The following is a 12,674-nucleotide window of genomic DNA, read 5'->3' on the forward strand; positions in this document are numbered from 1 at the left end:
CTATCTATCTATCTATCTATCTATCTATCTATCTATCTATCTATCTACCTGCCTACAGTGTCACACCACTAAATTGTGGTCTAGAGTTTTAATATTTGAATATTGGGATAGAAAAACAATTTTATAATTTATTTTAGACAATATTTTAAAAGTCAACTTTTAAAATTTCTTAAAGTTTTCAAGAACTGGGTGTGATGGTTCATAACTTTAATTTCAGCACTAGGGAGGCAGAGGCAGGCAAATCTTTGTGAATTTAAGGTCAGCCTGGCCTATATAATAAATTCCAGGGTAGTCAGAGATAGCCTGTCTCAAGATAAGTAAATAAAGTTTTCAGATGAGTTCTCTTCTAAGGCCCAAGCTACCTTTGCACCCCTGAGCTCTGGTCATCCTTCTGCTTCAGCCTCCAAAGTAATTGATTCTATTGGTGTGTCCTACTGTACTGTACTGGCTGGGAGCCATTCAGTTATTTCTAAAGTACTGATAAATAATTTTAGTAATGTATACATTCAAACATAAATAATTGCTTATATTAATTCAGGAAAAAGTCATATCAGATTCATGTTTATTTAATAATATGTGTTTTGATCTTATATCTTTGCCCTAAGTTAAACTATAAAGCATCACTGAATTATATATTAGGCATTTAAGTAAAAGAGGTATGTGTGTATGTGTATGGGAGGGGGAGAGAGAGAGACTTCCTATTATTTCTTAAAATTGTAATCAACAGAAAAGTGCATGTGTCATTTGAGTTCAGCTCAATGAACTTTAAACAGAATGAACATATAAAACCAGAATTAAGAAAAAGACAACTAATAAAACCATACTAGCTTCTCTCAAGCATTATACAAACCCATTTTTATGCAACAGATCTCTTGAGTAACTCCTAGAGACATGGCAGAACTTGAAAGGCCCATGTATAAACCCGTGGATTTGAAGGAGGTTATTTATGTAGATCCCCCTCAGCAGGCTCGGGATGATGGATTTGGTTCTAACATACTGTCACCCAAAGGCTTTGTACAGGTTTCCTTTTACTTTCCTACTTGTTCCATCTTCCTTCCTTTAGCTTCTTACATCTTCCCAGAGCTACTTCATGTCAGCTTTGAGCTAAGATGTCTTCCTTTCAGGAGTGTTTCCTTACTCCTTCATCCCTCTTTTTCCCTCTCCATCTTTAATTGATTCATTATATCCTCTATTTTTTTCAGCACATATTAATTACTGACATATTTTCCTTATTTTCAGTCATACCATAAATACTTAAAGGTCAGAGAGTGCAGCATTATTTTTTTATCATTATTCATGAACAGCACCAGCACATTCTAGATTTACTTTTGTAAAGTCAATAAAATCTTTACCTTTAAGAAGGCCTTGGAGTCCATCTTCTGTCCTCTCATTTTATAGATACATGAGACAGGAGCCTGAAATATGCTAATAAGGGCTTAACCAGAGCTAGTGGTCAAAGTGTGTGGTATTTGTCTGTGATAAGACAGAACAATGAGATACGGATGCAGTTGTTTAGTATCTGCAGGACATGATTGATCTTCACCTGAATCAAAGCTAGAAAAAAAATTTCCATTTCTGAATATTCCAGTGTTGTAATCCAAGCTATGCCTAGAGTTGTCCACCATCGCATTTTGTTCTGTTTGTTCCCAGTGTTTCTCATATTCATCCCCTCTGTGGCTTCTGGTTCACAATGCATAACTTTTATCCTTCAGTCTCATTTTCAACCCAGATTGTTCTGCTATGATTATACATTCCAGATGCATTCATATTTCCAACAAAGATGGCCCCACTGGAGTGGAATAGAAAGGAGGGAGAGGCGAGTGTCATAGGCAGAGAGAGCGACTACAGCCCCATAACCTCATTGAAGACATGCCTTTAGTGACATAAGGACACAGCAGTATGCCTGTCATCCCTGGGGAAAAAGCTTTTATATGTTGATCTACAGAGACCACTTTCTATGTCACAGCAATTCTAATTGCATTGCTCTAGTTCAATCTATTTTTACTTTTTGTTTCTTCTTCTTTTTAATGGTTATTTGTCAAAGCCAATTGATTCTTTAAATCCCTTCAAGCAACATAGATTATATAGTATTTAGAAAAAAAATGATTTTTCTTTTACTAAACCATAACTTTTAAAAATCACTGAATGCGAGTTAAGGCTATTTGTGACAAGACCCTTGGCATTTCAGGTACTTTTTATGTCATCATTTCAGTCCAGACCATAAAATCTATTTGTTGGCTGTCTGAGTCAGTGTTCTATTTCTGTGAAGAGACACCATGACTATGCAACTCATTTAATTGGGGCTGGCTTACAGTTTCAAAGGTTTAGTTCTTTACAGACCTGGTGCTGGAGAAGGAGTTTGAGAATTTTATAACTGGATCTGCAGGTAGCAGGAAGAGAGAGACATTGGGCTTGTCTTGAGCATTTGACACCCCATAGCCTACCCCTAGTGACATACTTCCTTCAATGAGGCCACACCTACTCCAACAAGGCCATACCCACACCAAGAATGCCTCACCCCAAAATGCCACATCTACTTCAACAAGGCCACACCTCCTAATGGCATGCTGTAACTATTAAATATATGAACCTATTCCAGCCATTTTTTTATTCAATATTTTATTTATTTACATTTCAGATGCTATCACCCTTCCCTGTCTCCCCCCCCCCGCATTAATCCCCTATCCCATCCCTCCTCCTCCTTTTTTGCCTTTATACTGTTTAAATTACATGCAAGTATTAAGGTTAGTTCTAGATTGAGGAACTAGCAATACAATAAATATATGCAAATAGTCAAGGAACAAGCAAGACAATAAACCCAGATAGGCAAAGAACACTCACGACAATAAACAGAGTCTGATGGTCACTCCCATGATCACCCTTTCTAAGGACTTATCAGGATGACCAAAATATCTGAGCCTACTTCTCTGTCCTAGCCCAAAGTAATTTTCATGCCAAAGTAATTTTGTTCTAGCCTAAGATTTAGATTCCTGCCTGGAATTTCTTCTTTGTTCTAGCCTAGGATTTAGATTTCTCCATGAAATTATTTCTTTGTTCCAGCCTAATGTCAGATTCCTGACTGCAGTCCATTTCCTTGTCCTTGGCCAGTGTCAGATTCCTGCCAGGCAGCCCACGAAGCTCTCCACATCTCTCCCTTTTTATTGCATAAACCAGATTGAGCCTGTCTTAGGTAGTTCTGACATGAAAGCCTTCCTTTCTCATTGTGGAATATGTATTATCATAAGCAATACATTTATGTCTTAGGTTGGTAAGGCTCTGTGCAGAATCTTACCTGTTGTTGGCTTGCCAGCCTGTTAAATTAATAACTCTGTCTGGGAGTCCATTTTTAGTTTCAAGTCATGTACTTTGGCTGCCAGCCTGTTGATGTAGTTAGAGACAAGCTTTAACATGATGGGCAGGAATAAAAGTATTCCCAGGACAAGAAGGGCTAGTATGATAAATGCCATTCCTGAGGTTTCACTAAAATGGAAATACTGAGCTCAAGTCATGGATAATTTTATTGGCATTATCTGCAGCATCAAAGCTCAGCAGAGCAGCATTCTTTAAATTCATAATCTCACTATGCAAAGTCAAAACATACAGAGAGGGGTTAGAATTATGCCAAATACACTATAGGTGTCTAAACTTTTTTCTAATTATAATGACAATCTTTGTAAATTTTAGAAGTAACACTATTCCAACGATATTTGTCATAACACTTGCGATGGCTCCTAACTCTTGAATCCTGAACCTCCTTCAGATAGCTTAAATATGTTGCAGAGCATCAATCCATTGTTCTAGACACCTATATAAATCCTTTTGTATACTCAATACATTAGTAATAGTTTTTTTTTTCTAGATGGTTAACAAAAATAGCTATCTCAACTCCTTGTGTCAATGCTATTGCAGAAGCAGTGGTGCTAGCAATTAGTGAAATTAAAGCTGTTAAACCAGCAATAATCAAGCCTGCTACCCTCTTGCTTCTGCTTAAAGCCTAACTCACTTCTTCCAGCACTTTCAAGCTTTTTTCAGAGAATCAAGGTTTTCTAATACTCAGGGCAGTAAGACAAAAGCTGCTTGATAGACCCCTGTAACAGACATTTTCCCAGCCATTCTTAAACTTAACAGCACACTGCTTTAGAAGTCTACACTGAGGGATCTTGTGGTCTTTTCTTTGTAGATTTTTCTTCCCCCCTCTTTTTTTTTTAAGTAGAAAGTGCTTACCTCCACGTGAATAAATGGCTTTCTTTCAAAATCTAGCAAGCACATCTAATCAAATTATTCGCCATTAAGTTCTCAGCTGCTAGATGAACTACAGTAGTGACGTCTGAATAGTGGCATAGTGCAAATAAAGAGGTCTCATCTGGTCCAGGCTGAATCAAAGAATTTTGGATTTAGGTCCTATGGACTACATTTTCCTCAAAATGATCTTTGGCTAAGTTTGGGAATCCTTTCTATCATCTATCTTCATCATTAAGTTTGTGGAAGTAATACTCAAGAAACAAGCTGGCTTTTTCAGGGTTACTCAGATAGTTCTGATTGTTTTCTTACTCATTTCAATAATTAAAGATGGGTTAATAAGAAAAATTCCTCAGAGAGGTATTATAGCCCATGCTTGTAATCCTAGCACTAGGAGGCTGAGGCAGAAGGATTTCTCTGAGTTCATTGCTTTCATGATGTGCAGAGTGAGATACTGTCTCGAAATTCCAATGGGGAGGGAGAAATTTCTTAGTAATAGAAATAAAGGCTATTCTTGTAATTCAGACAGCATTTGAGGATATTAATAAATGATCAGAGAGCCAATACTTTATATTTGTCCTATAGTCTGTTAATTCAAGAAATATGTGTTACCTCAGACTTCAAGCAAGCGTCTGAGGGTGCAATAACAGAGCCAGTTGTAGAAATGTACCTGTTCTCTCACATATTCAGATGGTAATTCCCAACATCTATCTGTTAGCACATTGGTTAGTTGCTGGGAGTATAGTTGTGATCAAAATAAACAGAACCTTCCCTTAGCACTCTCAAGTGTGAATTATAGGAATACCATACCTAACATTTGATGAGTGATGGAGTAGTTTGCCCAAGGCCACACAGCTTATCTACTACAGAGCTTCAGTTACTTCCAGCACAAGACCATCTACTTTCAAGGCCCACACTCTTTCCACCGTAGCATGTTACCACCGCATCACGTTATTTCAGGTGTTCCTCTGGCATGCATACATAATCTCAGCTTCTCAGGAGGCAAAGACAGCAGGATTGACTGAGTTCAAGACAATACTGACACACAAAGACACTCTGCTTCTGCCTCTGCCCTACCTCCTTTGATTTACCTATTGGGCTGGTGTTGTTTCTTCTGTATTATGCAGACAAGGAAAATGTCTTAAAGAGGTCATGTAATTTGCCTTTAGTTTTAGATAGTTAATATCAGAGTTTGACTTATGCTATCTGCTTTACTCAGGAATAGGATTAAGGAAAGCTAATAATAGAGTCAACAAAATGTACAAGTAGTTATTTGGTAAGACCAATAAATTATATTGATAAACATCCCAAGAACTGTTGAGGAGCAAAGAAAAGATGCAAGAACTAATGGCCTGATAGCAGATCCAATAAATATAAAAAGATTGTGAGAAACATTAGGTTTAACTTTTCACCAATAGTTTAAAAAATTTAGATAAAAGTTGTTAAAATTCTAGGAAAACAACCTACAAAATAAGGCTAGAAAGATTGGGTCTAAATAGTTGTACTTCTGTTACCAAGCTTGTAAACCTTCCTGCTGAGAAAACTACTGAGAAGCTTATAAACCTTCCTGCTGAGAAAGGGTTAGACTCTTGTAAAACCTAAGGAACAAATAAGCCAACATTATATAAACCCTATCCAAGAACTGAGGAAAGGGAGGAATATATCCACTTCTCTTATGAAGACATGATAGTGCTGATACCAAAGTAAGGGCATTGTAAGGAAGAAAACTGATCTCTTTACCACTGCTGTAAAGTGCTGAGCATGGTGCTAGCAGATATGAGCAGGGAGATAGGAACCGACAATCCACATTGACTACGATGGCTTTCCTTCTTACGTACAATGTGATTTCTTAAATAAAGGGAAGACTACCATCTCAGTGGGCTCAGAAATAAAATTAATCTATGATTAAAAATACTTCCAGTGGACTAAAAATAAAACTTCATTTGATCAATGGTTTGAAACGACACAAAGATTCTGCTCTAGCGTATTCTACTCAACATCAGCTGAAGATCTCCGTTATGAAAAACTATTAAACAAAGGAAAATTAAGAAGGAATAAAATTATTAAGAGATACCATCATTGTGCATATAAAAAACTAAAACAGCTGATAGATTAAGGTATTAAATTTTATTACAGAAAACTTGTTAGATTACAATTTTAATATATAAAAATTAATTGCAATATGTTAATAGCACACCAGAAATTTAAAGTTACTATGTTAATACTATTTAATTCATAGTTTTATAAGTGAGAAAATATATGCACTCTCTTGATAGAAAACATCAAATTATTTGATGTGTTTATAAAAAGATAAAAGATAAAGAGAATATGTTCTGTGGAGCTGTGGAGAGGTATGGGTTAAGGGGATGTCTCAGCAGGCCCATGCTGAGGCAGCTCTTCTCCCTCTGGGACCAACCGCATGATGGTATAGTATAGAGTAGAGTTTATTCAAGGCATGGGGAGGGGAGCAAGGAGGGTAGTAGAGACAGAGAAAGACAGAGGGGGGGAGGGAGAGGAGGGGAGGGGAGGAGGAAGAGGAAAGAATTAGAGGCCAGCCATGACCTCGTGCAGAGAGGGGGGAGGGAAGGGGGAAGTGGTGAGGGGACAGAGTGATCAAAAGAGCAAGAGATCAAGAGAGAGGAGAGGCAAGCAGCCCCTTTGATAGTGGGCCAGGCCTACCTGTCTGTTGCCAGGTAACTGTGGGGGTGGAGTTTAGACAGAATGCTAACATTATTAAAAGAAATTAATGAAGACATGAATAAATAAATAGAAGTACTATGTTCATGAGTTGGAGATCTCATCATGATACAGATGTCAATTCTAATTTTACTGACACAATTCCATGTTTTTTTAAAAACAAAAATTATCAGGTCAATTTTGAAATGCATATGTAAGTATCGTGAACCAAGAATAACACACACCAAATTGAAGTAAAGAACTGGACAGTAAAAACCTTTAAAGCTATACTAATAATTTAGATGACTAATTTTTGAAGTAGTATAAAATTGAGGATCACACGCACATGGGTACTCGGCCTACTGCATAGCTTACTTTTGAAAGGGAGGATGTGGGATAGAGTTTTCATTTGCTATGCACATTTATGAGTAAACACTGTTGGATCAATTAATATTCAAGTAGAAAACTCCTGAAATTGAACCCTATCTCACATTATATAAAAATTAATTTTATGATATTTTTATATCTAATCATGAAAAATAGATTTTCTGTTATAATTTTAAATGAAACATATCTTCATTAATGTATGCTAAAAACCTTTTACTTACTAACCAAATATATATTATATTCACTTTTTATAATTTTATTCTAAATACATTCAACACCCTCTTTTTGATTTTTCAATAAAAATTTTGATTACCACAAACTAACAAGTACACTATATTTTAAATTACAGTAAATACATAAAATGAAACATTTTAACTGTTTTTAAGATTGTTTTCAGTATTACTTAGAGTTAGGGTTAGGGTTATTTTCTCTACCTCCACTGTCCCATGCCGTCAGATAATACTCCAGTGCTTGAGACTTTCTTAGCACTTCTGCTCATCTCCATCAGAGCAGCTGTTAGCAGTTGGCTGAGAGGAGAACTCACTTTCACTGGACGATGTGGCTGCTTGCAGAATGTGCATGCCCCATGTGCACATGAGTAGTGCTGTTTGCACTAAGGCTCCTTAGTAACAAAGTAGTAAAGAGGACATGAGACTGGGAGGGAGTGCGGGTGGCGAGCACTGGGAGGAGGGGAGGAAAGTAGTGGTTGTGATGACTGTAGATGTATGGAACTCTTAAATAGTAAGAAATATTAAAAACAGAATGTCCAAAGTGCTAGCCATAGAGAGTGCATTCTGATTAAGAATTTCTTTTCATTTAATGAAAGAATATTTCATATTAAGAATTTATTATTTTTAAACGATTTCAATAACAGAGGGCATTTTACAATAGAAACATTATCAGAGTGATTACACCTAAAATATACAAGCAGTTTGTACAGGTATATACATGACAATAAAACAACCAGTTATGACAATGTGCAACAAGGAATATATATTTCATATGCACATCCAAAGTTCCAAATGCATACCATTCATGACAAGACAGCCCATTGTCATCAGTGAAAAGTCAAATAAAACCATAGTGCTTAGTGAAAGCAAGGTTAGAGGCATGGTTGTCATAGTTGTGAGGTGATAGAACATCTGCAGTTTTGCACTGTCTTTGGGAAGTCTACCATGTCTCTAAACACAAAGCTCTTGAGTGCTTTGTGATTCCACTCTGCTTTCACACAGCAGAAGCATCCGTGCATATTTGTTCAGGAAGTGCTGAGTGTTAATGTTTATTCCATATTAATTATAATGCCTACAATTGAGAACAATTGATGTTTATGTCCACAATAGAATGGGCAAATGGAAGAAAATTCTTACACTGCAATGCTAGACAGCAATAAACATGAATCATCTTCTGTTATGTAAAACAACATAGAAGCATTCCACACAGAAGACACTGAAAAAAAGGAAGCCAGAAACAAAATCATGTCTACTGTGTAATTCTACTGACATCAAGGTGACAAACAGGTAGAATTAATCTCATATCAAACGTTACAATGTGATAATAATTGGAGTGACACAATTTAGAGAAGCACAGACAGTTCAGAGGTGCTGACAGTATTTGAATTTAAGATCTAGACTTCCTGTGTGTTTGAGTGTGGGTGCACACATGTACGTAGGTGTACCTGTGTATGGTGCACTAGTGCATAGGTGCATGTATAATGTGGAAGCCCAAGGGCTGATGGCAGGAAGTTATCTTCATTGCTCTTGCACCTTATTCACTAAGGCTGGTGTCTAATCACACTCAGAGCTCATTGGTATATCTTGTCTTGCTTGCTCTACACTTAACGCTCCCCCTCCTCTGTCTCTCTGTCTCCCTGTATGTCTGTCTCTAGGTCTCTCTCTGTCTCTGTCTCTCCACATATATAGTATATGTATATATGTGTGTTTATCTATGCACATATGATTATATATATGTATATATATGGACACAATAACTAAAGTTCTTCATTCAAATGCCTTCATTTATCATTCATCATGGCTCACTATCTGGAAATTAAATTATTTCACTAGGTGTTATTCCAAACTAATAAATAAGACAAAAAATTATTTCTGAAACCTACTGGGTAAAATAATACTATATCCTACATTTGCATATACATGCATGCACACACACACACACACAGAGACACACAGAAAGCAGAGAGAGGGTAGAAATAGAGAAAATTACAGTAGATCTTAAAAAAATAATAGAAAATGGGTTTGAGATTATTTTTTCATTGAACAAGAAAAAATATTTCAAATTAAATGTTTTACCAAGAAGATATGTATATACATATAAATAAAATTTATACATAAACACAATAGTATATACATATAAATAAAATTTGTCCCAAACTGTCTTTTCCCTTCCCTTTGTTAATCTGGAAATACACTAGTAACTGCTAAAGTGTCAAAGTGTGTGTTTTTTAAAGATTGATATTTATATCTGTTTTTCACTCTCTATGCATTTCAGAATCCAACTCAGGTTGGAACAGCTCTTCAGGTTTTCCATAATCTCGGGACATTGAAGGATACTGTTACCAATGTCGTGGATGGTTATTGTGCTGCTTTGGAAGACAGTATCAACAACACATTGGACGTCAAAGTTTTGACTCAGCCTTCCCAGTCAGCTGTGCGAGGTATGAATATGATTTATATTTAGCTCATTTATTTATTTATAACCAAGAAGTCCTTTGAATAGTGTATGCAATATTCATGTTTCAAAGCAATCTAATGACTCACTTTTTTAGTAGCCAAAATGAGGGGAAAATTATATTTTACAACTTGATCAGAACCTCTAGAAAAGATGTCTAAGCTGTGGCACCATTTAGTTGGGAAGAAACAGATGCAAATAAGAACAGAACATATTTTTCTTCCTAAAGTCTTTATCCCGACATGTACTTTTTATTGGGAAGGGAGCATTTTTAAGAAATGCTGTTTCTACTTTAGCTTTCAGGACTTTATAATTTTCATACTAAAAGGCAATAATGGCTTAAGCTGTCAAAATCAATCAGTCCCTTGGGAGCATGGCGACTATGATAAACGCAGGGAAAACTACTGTTGGGAGGTAAACTGTAGGGGTCACAGCCGTAACTTAGTGCTCTGATTACTGTTCCTGCCATTCTTAGGGTAGCCTTTGTTGTTGTATGTATGTGTTTGTGTCTCTTCCTTCCTGCCTTCTTCCTGCACTTTTGTCCTCCATTTCTTACATGTGTTCTTCTCTCCCTAGTCTAGAAGAAAAGAGTGCTCAACTTGTCCTGAGGTCCCATCCAGTCTGGCTTTTGCTCAGATCTGGCAGCTTGTCAGTTTATTCTTTTCTGAATTACTTTTCCATCATGCAGTTGTCCTATTAGCTTTAGTTTAAAAATCAAAAAAATATATCTTCTCTTTCTTTGACTCTACTACTTTATTTTGTCAATCTACAGAAAAATTTCCCACATTATTATCTGTATTATCTGATACAGATCTGTATCTGTATCATTTCCTCCCATATTTTTATTAAAGACACTCTAACAATCACAGAGTTGTCGTGAAGAATAAACAAAATGTATAGATTAATGACACTTTTAATGCATAGATAATACAAATTTCATTTTTATACATGACCTTAAGCAAAACTGCATTCATAGCTCCTGAATAAGTAGCACTAATAAAAAGAAATAAAAGAATCTTAAGTCTCAATAAAAATTTTAAAGGTTCACTTTGGCCTCTGAATAGGTCCCTATTCATACCATTACCAAAGGAGTTTGTTGAAAAGAAATTGCCAAAGGAGATTTTCCTCTGAAGTTCTGCTAGCAATTATTTTCACAAAGTTTGATCTCATGTTTAAATTTCCAACAGCAGTTTAATCTCCTTCCCTCTTGTGTTATCAAGAACTGAGGAAAATGAAAGCAATTATTCACATGCAGTCAATCTTAGTGTCGGCCTCTTTAATAGAGAATGAAGGGCTTTAAAGCTGCCTATTACCATCTGTTGAGAAGTGAGTACCATGATGAATGTAGGAACCCTGAGCGCCAGTTTCTCAGCTTTTAAAAGAACGAGTATTATCTTTATTTCTTATATTAAATTGTATTCATATTTTTTCAGAATATTGAAGTTCCATAGAATTATTTTAAATACTTACTGATGCATTGGAGTGTGGTGCAGTATCACAATAAATTTTTTTGTATGTGGTTTAGGGGAAAGATTTTTATACATTAATTTTAAATTTTCTACAGACTTTAAGATCAAATTTAAGATCTATAGAATTTAAAATGAAATAAAACAATATTTAAAAATGTTACTTTGAATATATAAAGAAGAGAAAAATGCATAAAGATAGTGATGGATAACTTCAGATCTGTCACCAATGAGACTGAGGCAGGAAGAAAGAAGGAAAAAAATGTGTTTGAGACCTGCCTGAGCTACATGGTGAGATCATGTCTCAGGAAAAAAACAAAACTCAAGTTTGAAAGCAAGCCTGTAAGGTAGCTGTGTAATCATGAGTACTGATGATGCAGGACCACATGTACAATAAACGTATGAAAGACTCTTCAGTATCTTTTTAGGAGATGTACTAGTGTGCTGCTAGTCGTATGCCAACTTTACACGCGAACGAGAGTTGTTTAAGAGGAGACAGTCTAAACTGAGAAATTACCTCCATAAGATCCAGCTCTCAGGGATTTTCTTAGTGATTGGTGGGAGAGGTCCCAGCCATTGTGGGTGGTGCCAACCTTGGACTGGTAGTCCTAGGTTCTATAAAAAAGCAGACTGAGTACACCATGGAGAAAAAGCCAGTAAGCAGCATCCTTCATGGCCTCTGCATCAGCTCCTGCCTCCAGGTTCTTCCATGTGTGAGCTCCTGTCCTGACTTCCTTCAGTGATAGAGCAATATGGAAGTGTAAGACAAATAAACCCCTCCCTTCCCAACTTACTTTTGATCATGGTGTTTTGTGGCTAACAAAGACAACCAATAATGAGGAACATGCAAATTAAGGAAGATACTATTCTCTTCTAATTAGTTAGCCAAAGTCTGAGACACAACTATCAGAGGAGAGCAAAAACCTAGTATTCATATTGTGGTTGAGGGAGATAGTTCAGTCCTTCAACCTTACCAGTTTGATTTCACAGGTTAAACTTGTGTGTTCCTTATAATGTGAACTCCTCTGTAAGGATCTGTCGTAGAGAAATGTGCTGCATGAGCGTTAGTTTTAAAATGTTAGTGTTTAGTGTAAGTGCCTGATACACGAGGGTCTGAGTCATTTGGAAATCTGGAAACTTCATAGAGTTCTTCTCTCCCTCCACCTTTATATTTGTTCCAGGGATTGAAATCAGGTCACCAGGCTGTGTAGCAAATGCTTT

The 12,674-nt window shown here is 36.4% G+C and overlaps 1 protein-coding gene across 6 annotated transcripts in view; it reads left to right on the forward strand.

The window, feature by feature from the left end:
• The window catches only part of Cog5 (component of oligomeric golgi complex 5), a 285,117-nt gene that overhangs the window by 125,547 nt on the left and 146,896 nt on the right, over positions 1-12,674 (forward strand). For all 6 annotated transcript variants that reach the window (XR_003711595.1, XR_003711592.1, XR_003711594.1 and 3 more), the window contains one exon: positions 9,808-9,973. Coding sequence is in view for 2 of the 6 variants with exons in the window: in XM_028768901.1 (XP_028624734.1) it covers positions 9,808-9,973 (166 nt within the window). In the remaining 4 variants the exon portion in view is untranslated. The remainder of the gene's footprint in view (positions 1-9,807; positions 9,974-12,674) is intronic.

Source organism: Grammomys surdaster, unplaced genomic scaffold, assembly GCF_004785775.1.
Source record: "Grammomys surdaster isolate TR1022 unplaced genomic scaffold, NIH_TR_1.0 188, whole genome shotgun sequence".
NCBI classification, from domain to species: Eukaryota; Metazoa; Chordata; class Mammalia; order Rodentia; family Muridae; genus Grammomys; species Grammomys surdaster.